The 21,820-nt window shown below is 37.2% G+C and overlaps 1 protein-coding gene across 3 annotated transcripts in view; it reads right to left on the reverse strand.

Annotated features, from left to right (window-relative positions):
• Positions 1-21,820, reverse strand: part of ZBBX (zinc finger B-box domain containing) — a 118,043-nt gene that overhangs the window by 37,498 nt on the left and 58,725 nt on the right. For all 3 annotated transcript variants that reach the window (XM_036898377.2, XM_036898378.2, XM_057499799.1), the window contains 2 exons: positions 20,495-20,669; positions 13,991-14,111 (listed from right to left, as the gene is read on the reverse strand). In XM_036898377.2, the coding sequence (XP_036754272.2) occupies positions 13,991-14,111; positions 20,495-20,669 (296 nt within the window). The remainder of the gene's footprint in view (positions 1-13,990; positions 14,112-20,494; positions 20,670-21,820) is intronic.

Raw genomic sequence — 21,820 nt, forward strand, 5'->3', positions numbered from 1 at the left:
AACTGAATTCTGTCTAACTCCATACACACAAGTAAACTTGAAATGGATCAAAGACCTGAATGTAAGTCATGAAACCATAAAACTCTTTGAGGAAAACATAGGCAAAACTCTCTTGAATATAAACATGAGCAACTTTTTCTTGAACATATCTCCTCAGGTGAGGGAAACAAAAGCAAAAATGAACAAATGGGACTACATCAAACTAAAAATCTTCTGTACAACAAAGGATACCATCAGTAGAACAAAAAGTCATCCTACAGTATGGGAGAATATATTCATAAATGACATATCCGATAAGGGGTTAACATCCAAAATACACAAAGAGCTCACATACCTCAACAACCAAAAAGCAAATAACCTGATTAAAAAATGGACAGATGATGTGAAAAGGCACTTCTCCAAAGAAGAAATTCAGATGGCCAGCAAGCACATGAAAAGATGCTCCACATCACTAATCATCAGAGAAATGCAAATTAAAACCACAATGAGATATCACCTTACACCAGTTAGAATGGCCAACATCCAAAAGAGAAACAGCAAATGCTAGAGAGGATGGGGAGAAAGGGGAACCCTCCTACACTGCTGGAGGGAATGTAAATTAGTTCAACCATTGTGGAAAGCAGCATGGAGGTTCCTCAAAAAACTAAAAATAGAAATACCATTTGTCCCAGGAATTCTACTCCCAGGAATTTACCCAAAGAAAACAGGATCCCAGATTCAAAAAACACATGCACCCCTGTGTTTATCACAGTACTATTTAAAATAGCCAATAAATGGAAGCAGCCCAAGTGTCCATCAGTAAATGAATGGATAAAGAAGATGTGGTACATATACACAATAGAATATTATTCAGCCATAATTAAAAACAAATCCTACCATTTACAACAACATGGATGGAGCTAGAGGGCATTATGGTCAGCGAAATAAGCCAGGGGGAGAAAGACAAGTAGCAAATGATTTCACTCATCTGTGGAGTATAACAAAGCAAAAAGGAACAAAACAGCAGCATACCACAGAACCCAAGAATGCACTAACAGTTACCAAAGGAAAAGGAACTGGGGAGAGTGGGTGGGAAGGGAAGGATAAAAGGACTAAGGGGCCTTATGATTAGCACACATAATATAGGGGGGCACGGGAAAGGAAGTATAGCACAGAGAAGATAAGTAGTGACTCTATAGTACCTTACTATGCTGATGGACAGTGACTGTAATGGGGTATATGGTGCGGACATGATAATAGGGGGAATGTAGTAACCACAATGTTGCTTATATGAAATCTGCGCCTAAGACTGTATATCAATGATGCCTTAATAAACAAGCAAAAAAGGAGAAAGAAAAAGAAAAGATGGGCCAAGAGAATTTAAGTGATTTATTTGCCCATGAACAAACAAGTAATTAGTCTAAGTACTAAGTCTGCACTCTGGATATTGGGATTCTAGCACCAATGCTTTGCTAAAAGATCATGCCACATAAATAAAGGATGGACTCTCTTTTAGAATACGATTATTTCACCAGATACGCCTCAAAATTTAAACAAATATTTATTGATCACTGACCAATTCATTTGGGGAAGCAAGATACGTGGTTCTAAATTTATTCTTTGAATCACTGTGAGGCTGTTTGCATCAGAATCACCAAGGATGATTTTTAAATGTAAAGTCTCAAAGCCATCCTTAAAAAGCACTGATTTTTAGATCTCTCTGGGGTTGTGTCCATGAATAAGTATTTTAAGAACTTGTCCCAGTTGCTTCTGATAATCAGCTAGAATTGAGAATTACATGAAATGAAAAAGTAGGGGAACTGAAGTCAATATCAGCTAACTGTTAATATCCACCTTTAAAATACTCTAAATCCTACCACTTAAATGATCCACTAGAGCTATTAAGATAGCTATTAATATCTATCAACACTTATATATTGGTTGTAGGTAAAAATGCAATAAATGTTACTACCCAAGTCAGAAAAGAAATACAAAAATAAATGCAATATAATGCATATTTATAAGCTTATTATAAAACATGACAATTACAGGCAAACATAAAGTATAAACCATGATCATGGCTGTCAACTTGGGAAACTTTTTGCCTCACATATTCAAAAATTTACCACAAACTTCTGAACTGAAAATGGATTGCCCTATCCTAGCAACCATAATTAAGACATAAAACATTAATGCAAAAAATTATTACTCTTAAAAATTATGTCGAAATGAATAGTGAATATGTTCACTAACCATTCTTCCTTAAGAAGGAAATTTACCAACATTAAGCATAACTCAGGATCTCATGTGCCCATTTATTAAAGCTTCTTGTATGTGTCAAAGCACATATGATGGTAGCCATTTAATAAGAAAACTGCTTCTTTTACTGCATAAGAAACTGTGAAAAGCAGCCACCAAAAAAAGATACGTGACTTTGGAATTACTTTGATATATTAATTCCTAAGCTAGAATGAGACAGTTGACAGGCACATATTATTGAGTTTCACACCCGAAGGATAGTTAGGGACATCATTCTTCAAAAGAGATACAGACAACTTTGACAGTAAGTACAAAGAAATAACCAGACTACGAATGAACTTAAATCCTGCTACATAAACTACAATGGAATACACTGTGCACCTATTAAAATCATCACCAAAAGAAAAAAAAATCCTGAAAATGCCATGTGCTGGCAAGGATGGAGAGCAGCTAGAACTCTCATACTTTGGAAGAAGGAACACAAAACTGCAGTCACTTCGAAAACAATTTGGCAGTTTCTCATAAAAATAAACATATACTTGCCATACAGTGTAGCCATCCAGTCCCAGGTATTTACCCAAGGAATTAAAAACTTATATTCAAACAAAAATCTATATGCAAATGTTTATAACAGATTTATTCATATAATTGCCAAAACCTAGAAATCAGCAGGATTCCCTGCAACAGATGAATGGATAAACTGTACATCGCATTGATGAAATACTACTCCACAATAAAAAGCAATGGATTTGATTCACTCAGGAACGTGGATGAATCTTAAATGCATTTTGCTAAATGTAGGACACAAAGACTACATATTGTATGATTTCATTTACATGACCTTCAGACAAAGGTAAATATATAAGGATGGAAACAGACCAATGGTTGCCACAGTTGGAGAAGAAAGGTTGACTATAAAGGGGAAGCATCATGGGATTTCAGGATGGCAGAACTCTGCTGTTTGGTACTACAGTGAATTCATGACCCTAGGCATTGGTAAAACTCATACAACAATGCACAAGTTTATGCTATTAAAACCTTTAGAAGTTCTAAGGATATGGGCATAATCCAATGAATGGTAGATCCACTCTACAGGAAGTGGGAAAGAAATGAGTACTGTGGCCCAGGCAACTCGGGAAAACAAAGTTTTGACTGGATACTGTGGGCTCAAGATAAAAAGCACTGTATACAATGTACTTTGGTTGGTACATTTGTTCCAAACTTAGGGTTGGTAAATTTATCGCTATATCAAGGATAAGGAAAGCCAGGATTCTCACTGTAGGTGAAAGAAGCTACAAAGAAGCAAAGGGAGAATGTAAATGAACCATGTCATGTTGGTTTGGAGTCAGAGGTATGAGTGTGAACTCATGTTTACTTTAACAGATATCCAGGCAGACAGACACAGAAATATTTAGAAGTGTGTGTATAGCAGGATAAGAAAATATATATGTATTTCCTAGAAGGTCTCTAAGAAGGCCTAGGATCTATAAACACTTGAGAAGCAATGAGCACACCAAGAGTCTAGATCTTCATTTCTGCATACCATTTACCAACAGAATGGATCAGGATTCTTTGGAGAAACTATTCTCAGGCTAGAATAGGAAAATGCACCTTGTGTGCCAGAAAAATGAAGAAATGTTCAAAGCAAACCAAACACCAAACAAAATGAGATGAGAACACATTGAAAAGGAGAGGCATCAATCTGAAAGGAGTCTCAATGGTCAGAGCAGGAACTATTTGAGTCACAAAATAAATAGTGGTTTTGAATATAAATATAGAAAACAAAATAAATATCCATGAATCTACATAAACAGCTTAATAAATAGTTAAAGTAGAAGAAGGGCTATTCTGCCTTGAAGAATTGCAGTTAATAAATACCGAAAATTAGACAGAATGAAGGAAATAGAAAATTACCAATAGAGCAGCAGAGTAATAACTGCTGCAGGCAAAATTCACTTATAAATGCTAAAATTCACAGAGGAAAGTTTAAGGCAAAACAGGATTTTGCAGCATCTCACAGAATCTCCCCTAAAATACTTAATATTCACTATGATGTAAATATTTTTGTCCCACCAAAACTTGTGTAGATATCCTAACACCCAATGTGATGGTATTAAGAAGTGGGGCCTTTGGGAGCGTTTAGGTCATGTAAGCAGAGTTCCCATGTAAGATGAGGGCCCTTATGGAGGAGGCCCTAAGAAAGCCATGTAAGGACAAGGTGAAAAGATGGCCACCTATGAGCCATCCCTGAACCAGGCCATCACCAGGCTCTGAGTTTGCTGGCATCTTGATCTTGGACTTCCTAACCTCCAGAATTCTGAGAAATAAGTGCTTGTTGTACATAAGCCCACCGGTCTGGGGTATTCTGTTACAATGTTCCAAATGGACAAAGACAGAAATTGGCACCAGAACTGGGTGTTCCTGTAACAAATACCTAAAAGTGTGGAAGCAGCTTTGGAACTGGGTAATGGGTAGAGGCTGGAAGAATTTTGAAGTTCGTGCTAGAAAAAAGCTACATTGCTATAAACAGACCTTAACAGATATTCTGGTGAGGGCTCAGAAGGAAAAAGAGAATACCTAAGTAATTCTTCTTACAGAATACCTGAGTTCTAAACAAAACATCAGTAGAAATATGGATGGTAAATGTCATTCTGATGAGGTATCAGATGGCACTAACACATTATTGGACAATGGAGAAAAGGCAATTCTTGTTAATAAAGTGGAAAAGAACTTAGCAAAATTGTATTCATGTCCTAGTGTTCTATGGAAGATAGAACACATGAATGATGAAATTAGATACATGGCTGAGGTAATTTCTAAGCAAAGTATTGAAGGGGAGGCCTGGTTTCTTTTGACTGCTCATAGTTAAATGCAAGAAGAGAGAAATGACTTAAAGACAGAATTATTAATCAAAAGTGAAGCAAAACTTAAATATTTGGAACATTTTCAGCATATCCGTAATGAAAATAATGAGAGAGACTATTCAGGAGAGAACACAGTAGGTATATGGCCAAAGGATCCTCTGACAGGGAGATTAGTCAGCCACCTACGCAGAAGCCAGGAATTACGTCCAAGAAATTGGAAGGATGACCCCAAAGGCAATTCAGAAATCATCAGGGCTAGCACTGCTATCACAGGCCCAGAGTGAGCTTACTGCAAAGAGCCCCTGGTAATGTCCAGCAAAACTGTGAGGGGAAGGCTGCTCCTATGACTCCAGAAGAGAAAAGTCACAGGATTCCAGTCCAGGCAAGTTGCAGGCATGTGACCCAACACAGAGCCACCAGAGGGCCATCCAAAGTCATGGGGTCAGAATCACCTCTGCCTGGCGAAGCTACAGGGGTAGAACGGCTGCCTCAGAGTCTCCAGAAGGTGGGGCCCCTGCTCTAGTGTGTCTGGAAGGTGGGGCCTCCATCCCAGGGAACTTGGATGGCAGAACATTGACAAAGAGGACAGTTCTCAGGGCTTGAGGTCTAACAGAGCTTGTCCTGCTGAGTTTCAGATTTGCTCAGAAACTGTTAATCCTTTCTTCTTTCCTATTTCTCCCTTTTGGAATGGGAATATCTATCCTATGCCTGTACCACCATTGTATTTTTAAAGCATAAAACATGTTTGATTTCATAGATTCACAGTTATCAATCTGCCTCAGAATGAATCATATATTAAGCCTCATCCATATCTGATTTAGATGATATTTATATAAGACGTTGGACTTTAGACTTGAGATGATGCTGGAGTGAGTTAAGACTTGGGGCTTTGGGGATGGAATGAGTCTATTTTGCTTGTGTAGACATGAACTTTGGGAGGTCAGAGCAGAAACCTCTGTTCTAAATGATTGTGTCCCCACAAAATATATGCACTAAAATCTAACCTCTAGCCTGATAGTATTAGGAGATGGGCCTTTGGGAGGTGCTTAAGTTGTGAGAATAGAGCCCTTGTGAATGGAATTAGTACCCTTGTAAGAGAGAGATGCCTTGCCCCTTGCGTGATGTGAGGACACAGTGAGAAGACAGCCATGCCTGAACCAGGAACTGGCTCTCTCCAGAAACAGAATCTGCTGGCACCTTTACCTGGAGTTAACTTTCTGGTAATGATATTACTGACAGCAGGACCCTGTGATACCATGCACTGAGAAGGGCACATTCTCTCTGTAGTATTCTTCTTCAAAATGTATGACCTCCATCTAATTATGAAAAAAACATCATCTAGGCCCTAACAGAATATATTCCATGAAACAGCAGGCATGTACTCTTTAAAAATGTCAAGATCATGAAAGACAAGGAAAGACTGAGGAATTGTAGTACATGAGGAGGTATGACAAAAAAAGGCAATGTGAGATCCCGGATTGGCTCCTGAAGCAGATGTTAGTAGGAAAAAGGTGAAATCCAAATAGAGACTGTAGTTTAGTTAGTAATATTGTACCAAAGTTAATTTCTTGGTTTTGATACACACACTATGGTTATGTGAGATGTTAGCATTAGGAAAAGATGAAAGAATTATAAGTGGGAATTCTTTATACTGTTTTGAAATTCTTCTGTACGTCTTATTTCAAAATAAGAAAATTTAAAGAAAAGAATCTGCTATATGAAAAACAGTTGAAGGGGCATGGAGATAGATGTCATAAAAGAAGCTTCGAGAAAGACAAGAAGGGTTGATTTGAAAAACCTGAAGAGTTGCCATGGAGAGGAGAAATTCAGTTTCCTCTCTATTGGCTTCATTTGTAGAACTGGAGACAACTTTAGAAACAAGTCAGGAACAAATTACATCTCATTAGGAGATACGATAGCAGGCAGAATGTTCCAAGATGGAAGAAGCCATCTCAGAAGATGGTTTTGTAAGACTGAAGGTGAAGCAAAGGCTTGAGGACCAGCCCTCACCCACATTCCAGACAGGTCCTCCAACACCATGTTCCTCCAAATGTAGTTCAGAGACGGGGTACCCAGACCAGTAGCTGAGAGCTATCAGAAATTCAGAAATACAGAATTTCAGGACTCACCCACACTTACTGAAGAAGAATCTGTATTTTGCCACAGTCTCCAGGCAACTCAGGCACCATGAAGCGTGACCAGCACTGCCACAGGGCCAACGGGGCTGGTGGCCCTTAAAGGTTACCTCTTGATATGGTTCTTATGTGATGGTAAAATTATGAATGCCTACAACATGTACTCAGTCAGTTTTGGTTTAATACTTAATAGCTAAACTTTCAAACAATATATGAAATGGTATATATAATGATATTGTTTTTGAACAGAAATATCTGAATACTATTAACAAAACTGAAAAATTGAAGGTCCAATTAATTTAAAAGGAGATTCTGAAAAGAATAGCCTCAAAAGTTTATACTATTGTGAGTGGGAGCCAAGATGGCGGCATGAGTAGGACAGTGGGAATGTCCTCCCAAAAACATATATATTTTTGAAAATACAACAAATACAACTATCCCTAAAAGAGAGACCAGAAGACACAGGACAACAGCCAGACTACATCCACACATGCGAGAACCCAGCGCCTGGTGAAAGGGGTAAGATACAAGCCGCAGCCCCGTGGGACACAAGGCCCTTCACCCCAGCTCCTGGCGGGAGGAGAGGAGTCAGAGCAGGGAGGGAGAGGGAGCCCAGGACTTCTAAACACCCAGCCCCAGCCATCTGCACCAGAGCGCAGACACAGTGCGTGCGTGGGGTGCTGGAAACTAGGGAAGCAGGACAGCAAGACCTTTGAGCTAGTCTCGAAGCCGGTGCCCCTGGGACAAAGAAAAGCGAGTGCTTTTTGAAAGTCTTAAAGGGACAGGGACCCCACAACTGGACGGAAGCATCCTTGGTCATAGTCCAGCAGCTGGAAATTCCAGGAAACTCTGGGCACACTAACAACCTGGGTAACAGCTCTGAGACCCCTCACGGAGGTAAACAGGCAAAGAGCTCCCCGTCCATTACCCCTCCGGGGCCCCGCCATAGCAGAGCAGAAGCCTGGGGCTGGCAATTCCCACAGCAAGGGAGCTTCCTCCATACCAGCCGGGCAAGATAGAGAGAACCAGTCTAAACGCAATTGCCCAACACAAGCCACTAGGGGTCGCCGTTGTCCCAGTAAAGAAAGGCCAGGATCAAGTGGAAAGAGTCTTGACTCTCCCAGCTGACAGACAAATCAATAGCACTCCACTGTACCTATCAACATGAAAAGGCAAAAAAATTTGATCCAGACAAGACTAACCCAGAAAGCTTCGAGAGCTTCTACATCTTCCCCTGAGAAGGAACCTGGGGAGATAGATTTAACCAGTCTTCCTGAAAAAGAATTCAAAACAAAAGTCATAACCATGCTGATGAACTTGCAGAGAAATATGCAAGAACTAAGGAGGGAGAATACAGAAATGAAACAAGCTCTGGAAGGACTTCAAAACAGAATGGATGAGATGCAAGAGACCATTAATGGACTAGAAAACAGAGAACAGGAATGCAGAGAAGCTGATGCAGAGAGAGATAAAAGGATCACCAGGAATGAAAGAATTTTAAGAGAACTGTGTGACCAATCAAAATGGAACAATAACCACATTATAGGGGTACCAGAAGAAGAAGAGAGAGAAAAAGGGATACAAAGTGTCTTTGAAGAAATAATTGCTGAAAACTTCCCCAAACTAGGGGAGGAAATGGCCTCTCAGACCACAGAGGTACACAGAACTCCCATGACAAGGCATCCAAGGAGGGCAACACCAAGACACATAATAATTAAAATGGTTAAGATCAAAGACAAGGACAAAGTAATAAAGGCAGCCAGAGAGAAAAGAAAGGTCACCTACAAAGGAAAACCCATCAGGCTATCATTAGACTTCTCAACAGAAACCCTATAGGCCAGAAGAGAGTGGCATGATATACTTAATGCAATGAAACAGAAGGGCCTCAAACCAAGACTACTGTATCCAGCACGAATATCATTCAAAAATGAAGGAGGGATTAAACAATTCCCAGACAAGCTAAAGTTGACAGAATTTGCTACCCACAAAACACCTCTTCAGGGCATCCTACAGGGACTGCTCTAGATGGGAGCACTCCTAAAAAGAGCACAGAACAAAACACCTAACATATAAAGAAGGGAGGAGGAGGAATAAGAAGGGAGAGAAATAAAGAATCATCAGACCATGTTTATAATAACTAAATAAGCAAGTTAAGTTAGACAGTAAGATAGTAAAGAAGCTAACCTTGAACCTTTGGTAACCACAAATCCAAAGCCTGCAATGGCAATAAGTACATATCTTTCAATAATCACCCTAAATGTAAATGTACTGAATGCACCAATCAAAAGACACAGAGTAATAGAATGGATAAAAAGCAAGACCCATCTATATGCTGCTTACAAGAGACTCACCTCAAACCCAAAGACATGCACAGACTTAAAGTCAAGGGATGGAAAAAGATATTTCATGCAAACAACAGAGAGAAAAAAGCAGGTGTTGCAATTCTGGTATCAGACACAATAGACCTCAAAATAAAGAAAGTAACAAAAGATAAAGCAGGACATTACATAATGATAAAGGGCTCAGTCCAACAAGAGGATATAACCATTATAAATACATATGCACCCAATACAGGAGCACCAACATATGTGAAACAAATACTAACAGAATTAGAGGAGGAAATAGAATGCAATGCATTCATTTTGGGAGACTTCAACACACCACTCACTCCAAAGGACAGATCCACCAGACAGAAAATAAGTAAGGACACAGAGGCACTGAACAACACACTAGAACAGATGGCCCTAATAGACATCTACAGAATTCTACATCCAAAAGCAACAGGATACACATTCTTCTCAAGTGCACATGGAACATTCCCCAGAATAGACCACATACTAGGACACAAAAAGAGCCTCAGTAAATTCCAAAAGATTGAAATCCTACCAACCAACTTTTCAGACCACAAAGGCATTAAACTAGAAATAAACTGTACAAAGAAAGCAAAAAGGCTCACAAACACATGGAGGCTTAACAGCACGCTCCTAAATAATCAATGTATCAATGACCAAATCAAAATGGAGATCAAGCAATATATGGAAACAAATGACAACAACATCACAAAGCCCCAACTACTGTGGGATACAGCAAAAGCAGTCTTAAGAGGAAAGTATATAGCAATCCAGGCATATTTAAAGAAGGAAGAACAATCACAAATGAATGGTCTAATGTCACAATTATCGAAATTGGAAAAAGAAGAACAGATGAGGCCTAAGGTCAGCAGAAGGAGGGACATAATAAAGATCAGAGAAGAAATAAATAAAATTGAGAAGAATAAAACAATAGCAAAAATCAATGAAATCAAGAGCTGGTTCTTCGAGAAAATAAACAAAATAGATAAGCCTCTAGCCAGACTTATTAAGAAGAAAAGAGAGTCAACACAAATCAACAGTATCAGAAACGAGAAAGGAAAAATCACGACAGACCCCACAGAAATACAAAGACTTATTAGAGAATACTATGAAAACCTATATGCTAACAAGCTGGGAAACCTAGGAGAAATGGACAACTTCCTAGAAAAATACAACCTTCCAAGATTGACCCAGGAAGAAACAGAAAATCTAAACAGACCAATTACCAGCAACGAAATTGAAGCGGTAATAAAAAAAACTACCAAAGAACAAAACCCCCGGGCCAGATGGATTTACCTCGGAATTTTATCAGACATACAGGGAAGACATAATACCCATTCTCCTTAGAGTTTTCCAAAAAATAGAGGAGGAGGGGATACTCCCAAACTCATTCTATGAAGCTAACATCACCCTAATACCAAAACCAGGCAAAGACCCCACCAAAAATGAAAACTACAGAACAATATCCCTGATGAACATAGATGTAAAAATACTCAACAAAATTTTAGCAAACCAAATTCAAAAATACATCAAAATGATCATACACCATGACCAAGTAGGATTCATCCCAGGGATGCAAGGAAGGTACAACATTCGAAAATCCATCAACATCATCCACCTCATCACCAAAGAGAAAGACAAAAACCACATGATCATATCCATAGATGCTGAAAAAGCATTCGACAAAATTCAACATCCATTCATAATAAAAACTCGCAACAAAATGGTTATACAGGGCAAGTACCTCAACATAATAAAAGCCATATATGATAAACCCACAGCCAACATCATACTGAATAGCAAGAAGCTGAAAGCTTTTCCTCTGCGATCGGGAACAAGACAGGGATGCCCACTCTCCCCACTGTTATTCAACATAGTACTGGAGGTCCTAGCCATGGCAATTAGACAAAATGAAGAAATACAAGGAATCCAGATTGGTAAAGAAGAAGTTAAACAGTCACTATTTGCAGATGACATGATATTGTACATAAAAAACCCTACAGACTCCACTCTGAAACTACTACAGCTAATATCAGAATTCAGCAAAGTTGCAGGATACAAAATTAACACACAGAAATCTGTGGCTTTCCTATACACTAACAATAAACTAATAGAAAGAGAAATCAGGAAGACAATTCCATTCACAATAGCACCAAAAAGAATAAAATACCTAGGAATAAACCTAACCAAGGAAGTGAAAGACCTATACCCTGAAAACTATAAGACACTCTTAAGAGAAATTAAAGAGGTCACTAACAAATGGAAACTCATCCCATGCTCCTGGCTAGGAAGAATTAATATCGTCAAAATGGCCATCCTGCCCAAAGCAATATACAGATTCGATGCAATCCCTATCAAACTACCAACAGCATTCTTCAATGAACTGGAACAAATAGTTCAAAAATTCATATGGAAACACCAGAGACCCTGAATAGTTAAAGCAATCCTGAGAAGGAAGAATAAAGTGGGGGGGTCTCACTCCCCAACTTCAAGCTCTACTACAAAGCCACAGTAATCAAGACAATTTGGTACTGGCACAAGAACAGAGCCATAGACCAATGGAACAGAATAGAGACTCCAAACATTAACCCAAACATATATGGTCAACTAATATTCGATAAAGGGGCCATGGACATACAATGGGAAAATGACAGTCTCTTCAACAGATGGTGCTGGCAAAACTGGACAGCTACATGTAAGAGAATGAAACTGGATCACTGTCTAACCCCATACACAAAAGTAAATTCAAAATGGATCAAAGACTTGAATGTAAGTCATGAAACCATAAAACTCTTAGATAAAAACATAGGCAAAAATCTCTTAGATGTAAACATGAGTGACCTCTTCTTGAACATATCTCCCAGGGCAAGGTAAACAAAAGCAAAAACGAACAAATGGGACTACTATATCAAGCTGAAAAGCTTCTGTACAGCAAAGGACACCATCAATAGAACAAAAAGTTATCGTACAGTATGGGAGAATATATTCATAAATGACAGATCCGATAAAGGGTTGACATCCAAAATATATAAAGAGCTCACACACCTCAACAAACAAAAAGCAAATAATCCAATTAAAAAATGGGCAGAGGAGCTGAATAGACAGTTCTCTAAAGAAGAAATTCAGATTGCCAACAGACACATGAAAAGATGCTCCACATCACTTGTCATCAGAGAAATGCAAATTAAAACCACAATGAGATATCATCTCATACCAGTAAGGATGGCTACCATCCAAAAGATAAACAACAACAAATGTTGGCAAGGTTGTGGAGAAAGGGGAACCCTCCTACACTGCTGGTGGGAATGTAAATTAGTTCAACCATTGTGGAAAGCAGTATGGAGGTTCCTCAAAATGCTCAAAATAGAAATACCATTTGACCCCGGAATTCCACTTCTAGGAATTTACCCCAAGAATGCAGCACTCCAGTTTGAAAAAGACAGATGCACCCCTATGTTTATTGCTGCACTATTTACAATAGCCAAGAAATGGAAGCAACCTAAGTGTCCATAAGTAGATGAATGGATAAAGAAGATGTGGTACATATACACAATGGAATATTACTCAGCTATAAGAAAAAAACAGATCCTACCATTTGCAACAACATGGATGGAGCTAGAGGGTATTATGCTCAGTGAAATAAGCCAGGCGGAGAAAGACAAGTACCAAATGATTTCACTCATATGTGGAGTATAAGAACAAAAGAATACTGAAGGAACAAAACAGCAGCAGAATCACAGAACCCAAGAATGGACTAACAGTTACCAAGGGGAAAGGGACTGGGGAGGACGGGTGGGAAGGGAGGGATAAGGGCGGGAAAAAAGAAAGGGGGCATTACGATTAGCATGTATAGTGTGTGCGGGGGGGCACGGGGAGGGCTGTGCAACACAGAGAAGACAAGTAGTGATTTTACAGCATCTTACTATGTTGATGGACAGTGACTGTGAACGGTTATGTGGTGGGGCTTGGTGAAGGGGGGTGCATAGTAAACATAATGTCCTTCATGTAATTGTAGATTAATGATACCGAAATAAAACTAAAAAAAAAAAAAGTTTATACTATTGTAAAAAAAACTGAGGGCAGTCCCTTTTCAAAGTAATCTTTAATTGATTGCATTATTTTTGCTATTATTCTTAAATTCTATAATCTATTTGTGCTTTTTTCCCACAAATACATTTTAATTTCTTAAGGCAAACCCTAAATTAATGATGTACCATATACATAAATAGAATTAAAATTTTCATTAGAACAGTGGAAGCTTAACAGAGATTTAATATTGCTTTAAGATTATTTATGCAAATGTGAAACACATATAAAATTGCTACAAAAAGCATGTCACATAAGCAAGGGACATAAATAGCTTTTATACTTTTTATTAATAATGCAAAATTTCAAAAAATACCTTCTGTGTTTTTTAAGCCATAATTTTTCCATATAGGATAGACTGTCTTCCTTAAATTCAATTGTAAGTGGCTCTCTCCAAATTTTCAGGTTAGTTTGTACTTCACATTCTTCCAATGAGTCTATAAAAAGTACAATGTGCATAATTAACATAACTTAGTCTATAAACTGCTACATCTTCTCTTGAGATACAGAACTTACCATTTTTGAGGCAAATGTGCTTTGATATTCATCTATATAATCAATAGTTTTAGGCTTCAATAATGCAAACGAGTTAAATATTGGTGATTTATTAAGTGTATAGACAGTTTTCTTCAACAATGCTTTGAAGTGAAAGAAATCTTAGGAATCACAAGGTTTTTAAAAGCACCTAATTCTTTTAGATGATAAAGATAAATATAGATTCATTATATATTCTATGAATGCACAGACACTTAAAGGTATGCATGATAGCCACTGACAATAATATTTACACATTATGGGAAACAGCAAATAAATAACTCATAACAGCACCTGAAGGAGACAACTGTCCTCATGAATTTATATCTAAATAGCAATTCACTTCCAGATGCTTAAGGTCTTAAGGTGTTTCTAAAGTACTATTAAATTAAAACCACTATTCTGAGATATTTAAAACTGATGGAGATTTCTAGGAAAGAAAGCAGTATAAATCCAGGATTACTAGTCCCTTAGATATGATCCTTATCTGCATACTGACCATCAGAGGAAGAAAAATGTTGGAGGGGAAGAAGTAGTAGTAAAGATGGGAAAAATTATTTTTATAGACTCTGAACCTAAGGAATAATCTCAACCTTGTACTGTAGCAGCCCTTAATGAATACCTTCCAGAAACAATCAAATGCCAATAATAGAAATAAACCAAAAGAATGTTGTCACCCAACTCCTATTGTGGTTTGCTCCCTTGTTTCATGGTTCACTGGCTACTTATGTGAGAATCTGGGTGTGATACCCAGTTATTCATATTGATGGGATGGTGGGTACTTTCATTAATGGACAGTATAAAAGTCTTAAGGTGAAAATATGCCTGAGGTGTTTGAAGAATAGCCAGGAGGCCAGTGTGGCTGAAAGAGAAGAAGTCAGGGCAGGAGTAGCAGGAGATGAGATCACAAAGATAACGGACTTCAGATTACATTGAAGTTTCTAGGCCACTGTACTTGCCTTTTACACAACAAAAAATACAAGCTTTTAGAATATGCTAAAATGAAAGTTAGAAATCAATAACAGAAATAACTAAAAAAATTCAAAGTATATTACTAAGCTAAATGGCCAGGAAACATATGAAAAGATATTTAACGTCATTCGTAATGAAGTACACAAATTAAATATACCATTCCATCTCTATCAGACCAGAAGAAAATAAAAAATCAGACAATTTAAGTGTTGGTGATAACGGAAACCAACCAAACCTCTTATACACTGCAGGTGGAAGTGTAACTGATAGAAATACTTTGCTAAATAATTCAGCTTTATCTAGTATAGTTGAAGACATGCATACCCTATGACCCAACTATTCTACTCCCAGGAATAGACATCTTAGAAATGTGTATGTATGAGCTGTGTAAGAGTATTCATAATAGCATTGTTTGTAATGGCAGAATGGGAAGTAACCCAAACAACCTCAATATTTAAACAGGTAAAGAGTAGTATATTCGCATAATAGACTATTAAGCACTGAAAATGAGTGAAACAAACTATGCACATCTTCACATATAAACCTCAGTGAATAATATGAGTGAAATAAACAAATCACAAAAGAATACATATAATAGATTTCCATTTACATAATGTTTAAATACATGCAAATCTAACAACATCTTGTTTGTAGAGATACATACATGCTGTAAACTGCAGGGAAATCAATGAGATTTTTTAAAACACAAAAACCAAGCTAATGATAATCTCTTATAGAGGAGGGAGAAGGCGAGAGAGCAGGTGTTCACTGTTTTTTTTTCACCATAAAGTGTATAAATTTTATATATTTTTTTGTATCTATTTATTATCTTAGGGAAAGGAAAATATTTACAAACAGACATAACACACACAATCATATACAGAATACTCTAGAGCAAAAAAAAAAAATCACATATTATATCAACAGAAGTCTTTATCTTAATGATTTCTCCACAGCAACCATACTGTTGACCTCACTTGTTTATTTAAAAACACTATTCTCCTTTGGTTTTTATAATACACTTTACCAACTTTCTACATGTTAATTTGCTGGTTTTGAAGCCTTAAACTGATTTGATTGCATGGCTTTCTTCTTTCTACATGTATCTATGACACTCTTTATCTTCTCTGCAGGCCAAGAATGTAATGTAATTCCTAATGTAATGTAATTCCTAAATGTAATTTCTCTCTAGCTTTGTAATAGACTATAATAGTCTCCTTAGGTCTCTCAGGTCCAGCCACACACACCTACCTTCAGTTCCATTAACACAATACTATCTTTCTGTCATAGAACTTTTGCACATGCTGTTTTCTGACCCCACTCTTCAACTCATTTTCTAGATCCCACTCTTCAACTCATTTTCTAGACCTCAACTCAAATCTTGGTTTCTTAGAAATCTTTTTTCTGATCGTCTGTATCAGAGTCCTGATAGGAAAAAAAACTCAAAAAAATAATTTGAAGAAAGTCAAAGGAAAGGACAAACTTATAATCATGTAGTAGGGTTAAGGGAACAAGTGAAATTGAAGCACTCAGAGATTTAAAATAGTGAAAAGCTGTTACCAACCCTAACAGTAAGAGACAAAGCAAGAGACCTGCCCTAAGAAGTCACTGAAAGCAACGGCTGTGGATGAAAGGTCATCTGAGCAGTGCTAATGACACAGGCAGAAAATGCAGTCACTACAAAATCTCAGCTCATCAAGAAGGAGAGGGAGAGTAAACACCTTCACCTCTTTCTTCTCACCCTTCAGTGCCCTGTTACTGTCTCCAAATGGCCAATCATGGCCAGAAGCCGGAGAACAAGAGAACAAGGGAGCTCAGGTGATACAGTCCTCTAGAGACTAACTTGTAAGGACACAGAGTAGGGTAGAAATGGAAGACAATGGGTCTGAGGAGACACAGTCTACTTATTTTGCATCTGATAATCCATTTCTCTTTGTCTTCTCTGGGGAAAAAAAGAAGAAACTCATGTCTGAAGCATAGGGAAACCACAAAGGTCTACAGTTACTGTGTATCACCACATACTCCTCAATGTAATGATCCTCCCAAATGAACCCTAAATTAAAGTGTTAGATACCAGTAGTACACAGCAAATAAGGTAGTAGAAAAAAAAATGAATTAGTCAACATAAACACAGATGCTGTGGTCTCCATTTTTGTAGCTGGTTTTGAAGCCTTAAACTGATTTGATTGCATGGCTTCCTTCTTTCACCACCCATCCCACATCCACCTTACCATCCGCCAACACCATTTTACCTGGTGGGGTGAGTCTAGTCTTCATTCCCAAAATATTCAGATTTATAGAAGCCTTTTCATTGGGTTGCCATTTTCCCAATGATCATTGTTACTAGACACAGAAAGATGAGTAAGACCATTCAGTGGTTTCTAGATGAAGTCTATCTTTTCTTCACTGTGTGATAACAAGCCAATTGTTCTTTGATACTTGTGCTCAACCAACATCGTTAGTACAGTGACCCTTCCTGATCATTAATTCAGTGCTGATGATCCACAAAATGTGTGGCCAGTCTCAGTTTCCTGTTTAACTGAAGCATAACTGGAGTCATGTTATTTTGAAGGTAAAGCACCCCAACTTCATAAGATGTTGTTTCTTAGCTGGAACTAATGCTGAACCTTAAGCAGGCCATTCCATAAAACTATCAAGCCAGCTGCTTCTGGGTGATGCTACACATGGTAAGATCAGAAATTCCCTGGGTATAAGCCTACTGTCATAACTCTATCATAATAAAATGTGTCTTCATCTAAGACAATGTTTTGTGTGAAATACCTTGGTGATAAACAAGGCTTCTCCTGGCACACACATGGCAGGCAGAGAAGGCAAATCATACCTGAACTTTTACCAGGAGAACAAATAATAGCCCTGTCCATGATGGAAAGGGTCCAGTATAATCACCCTGTTCACCAAAATCACTTAGCGTCATGCCATCAATGTAATGGGCAAGCATTATTTTCTGTATAATATTGAGACAATCAAAGTCCTTTTAGACTATGTAATGCTAGAAAGCAGGAGAGTTCATATAGGCCTGGAGTGAGATCATGAAGGTAAACTGTTAGCCCTGCTGCATGAAATCAAACTATTTCTGGTTATCTTTATGATGGATAGAAAAGAATGCATTTGATAGGTCAAGGATCAGGAAACTACAGCCCTCAGGTGAAATTTTGTTACTAATTGTTTTTTTATCCCATTCAAGCTAAGAGTCCTTTTAAGCATATTTTAATGGTTGAAAAGAATTGAAATAATAATATATCATATAAAGTGCAAAATTATATGAAATTCAAGTTTCAGTGTCCATAAATAAGATTTTATTGGAACAAACCACACTCATTTATTTATGATTGTCTATGACTACTTTCACTCTACCATGGCAGAGCTGAGTACTTCAGAATGGCCCTGAAAGTTTAAAATATTTATTATATGGCCCTTTTCAGAAAAAGTTTAGCAACCCCTGTACTAACTTAATAGTTGTCTGCCCGGCCACAAAGAATGTGTTGGTTTTCTCTAGTAAAGGCACTATGTGCAGAAAAGCAACTGTGATTGGCATCATCATCATCATCATCATCATCTGATAAAGGTAGTCATTCTCCAAGACCACTCTGACTTTTGCAGCAAATAGTCAGGCTAAGTGGAAATATAAGAAAAAGTAGTATTCTGCAACTTTCAAGTCTTTGAGGTTGGCGTGAATCTCTGCAGTCTCCAGAAATGTAGTTACTGCTTCTGGAATGCTATTTTAGTGTGAAAGTTGGTAGGGGAGTTAGACAGTTCTAGGTCCATCTTCTTATGTATTACCATTAACTTATTTTATGATAGTGAGAATTAGAAACAAAGTATCCATCAGTAAAGGTCTGATAAAGTAAATCATGGCATATAGAATATCATACAACAGTTACCAATGATTATGTATTTTATATGGAAAGCTATTATTGACAGAATCTATGCAAAAAGCTTAAAAAATAGCATATACACTATTACCCAATTGATGCTTGTGTGTATGTAAGTGTATGTAACTGTATCTATTGAAAAATACGTTCCAACATGTTAACATTGGTTATCTCTAGATGGTAAACAGGGTTATTTTCATTTTCTTCTCGGTAATGTTTTGTTATAACCAAATTATTTAAAAAATCATATTATTCTTATTATGTAGCTATTTCCACTACAAAAACAAAATTTTTAAATGGTTTTGGACTTCTCTGATATAATCTGATATACTTTATCTAATAAGTTCTATTATTTTAAATATTATGTCTTTCAAAGTGGACAAAGTACTTCAATAATCACTTTCAGAGTAGAAAAATAAAAATTACATCAAAATATGAAAGTGAAAATAAAAAGCACATAAAAGGACACAATCAGTGAGAGTTATATTGAGGTACATACAAAAAAGAGATAAAGTCTTGGGAATATTAATGAAATTGATGTATCAGGAGCAAATGGAGGAATAAATATTTGAAAAAGAGAGCACTGTTTAGTAAAAAATCCAATTCTCATTGGAAAGACACTGTATAATACCTTAACATTAGAAATTACACCATGTTATAAAGGATAATAATCAAGAGAGTTCCTTTGCTGGAAAATAATGAAATAAAAATAATAAAATTAGATTCTGTCAAATAAGATTCATGATTGAAATTTATTATCTAACATTTTACTTCAAATGAAAAGTGATTGGAAGCCTCTACAAGAAACTGAGTAATAAAACTAATGAACACTTTTAAGAAAGTCTGATTTTCCTTAAGAGACACTAGGAAACTTAAACCAGATACTATACACTTCAGTCATCTGGATATTTAATGTCTAGAAAAAGGGTATAAAAATCAAGGGAAAATAAAAACCAGAAATATTTATTCAGAAAGAGAGAAAAAGGACAAATCAATTCTCCCCATGAACTTCACATTGGTCCTTGAAATATATTTTTCAAGACACATACAAAATTCTTTACTTCTTTATATCACAGATTCTCCTGTCATGTAATTACAGTTCAATAAAGGAATAGTTGTCCTGACAAAAACTTTCTTCTAGGAGAGGGGGAGCTGACAGAATCCAATTCTCCATTCATTTGACAACCTGAATTTACATAGGAAAAAAAAAACACACATACCCCCAATGCCCAATACAGGGCTCTATAAATATTAAATCACAAACCAATGGTTATACAGTGAATACTCCTTTGAGGAGTTATACCAAACTGCTACTCTAGTGTTAATAGTTTTTGAACACTGCATTTATATTTACAGAGAATGGAGATAAATAAAATAAATTCAGTTTTATTTTATGACAGATTTTATAAAAATAGCTGTACCTGGTTTTGATGTGTGTAACTTCGGTTTCTCATTGTCATTATTATGTCCGGTTCTCCATTGACTTAAAACTTCCTGAAAGGACTGGGCAGAAGCTTCCTCATCAAATGTCCCCTCACACAAGGGCCTATCTCTTGGATTGCTACATTCTGCTTTTTTTGTTGTTGAAACTTCTACCTAAACCAATTAAAAATACATCTAAGTGTACTTTCATAAATTTTGTGTATCTTAAAGCACAGATAGCATTACTTATTAGGCATTGTGAATCACACATTATTTTTTAACTTAGAATAGAATGTTTTAAGTTGTATTTATATGCTTTTTAAAACTGTACTGGCAATTATAAATGATCTTTTCAGAAATTATTAAAACTCAGCCTACAGGACTGCAGATGCATCATGTTATTCACCAATGTTCTCCCAGCACATGGAGTCAAATGATACAGCCTTGTATCTAATCCTGCTACTCCTCCAGCCTTCTGCTCCCTGCAACCACCCCACAGCAGAAAGAGCAGTTTTTCAACCTGTAAATCTAATAAGGTCACTCCTCTGTCCTCCAAGGTCACTCCTCTGTCCAAAGTCCTCCAATGACTTCCTATGAACACCCCAGTTATTACTGGGACTTACAGAGCCCTACTTCCCTGCTTTGTCCTTCACTCCCTTCAATTTTCCCCTTCATTCATCCTACTCAGGCCAAATTTATATTCTCACAGTTCTGAGAACCAATCAATCACATTCCCATTTGAGGGCCTTGCACTAGTTTTACCCAGTGCCTGGAATAAGGTCTTTCTCCATATCTTCACACAGCCATTCCACTCATTTCATTTGTTCTTTGCTCAAAAGTCATCTACTCAGAGAGTAGGTGGTGACACTACTGATGGGCCATAAAAGTAGAGTCCTTTTCTTTCCCTCTAAGCCCTTATCTGCTTTATTTTTCTGCCAATAATTTATCTCCATGTGAGTTTACTCTACATGTTTATTTATTGCCTGTCTCTCCCCATTAGAGTGTAATAAGATCAGAGATTTTATCTTTTTCCTCAGTGCCAAGAGCACCACGTGGCACAAAGTAGATACTCATTAAAAGTTTGTTGAATGAATAAGCCAATTAATTAATGTGTATGAAACATTGCATGCTTCTCAGTGTAATCATGGGAGGAAAGGGTGGATTTACTACAAAATACTGATACACTGTGACCACACGGTAAAAAATAAAGGTGAATCAGAGAAAACAGCCAAATTAGAAAACTAAGGTAAAATAAATTCCACACCAGTGCTGAATTATCAGATGAGGACTGCATACACTGATCAGATCAGACTGCCAAACTCTAT

The sequence above is a fragment of the Manis pentadactyla genome, chromosome 1 (genome assembly GCF_030020395.1).
Source record: "Manis pentadactyla isolate mManPen7 chromosome 1, mManPen7.hap1, whole genome shotgun sequence".
Taxonomy (NCBI): domain Eukaryota; kingdom Metazoa; phylum Chordata; class Mammalia; order Pholidota; family Manidae; genus Manis; species Manis pentadactyla.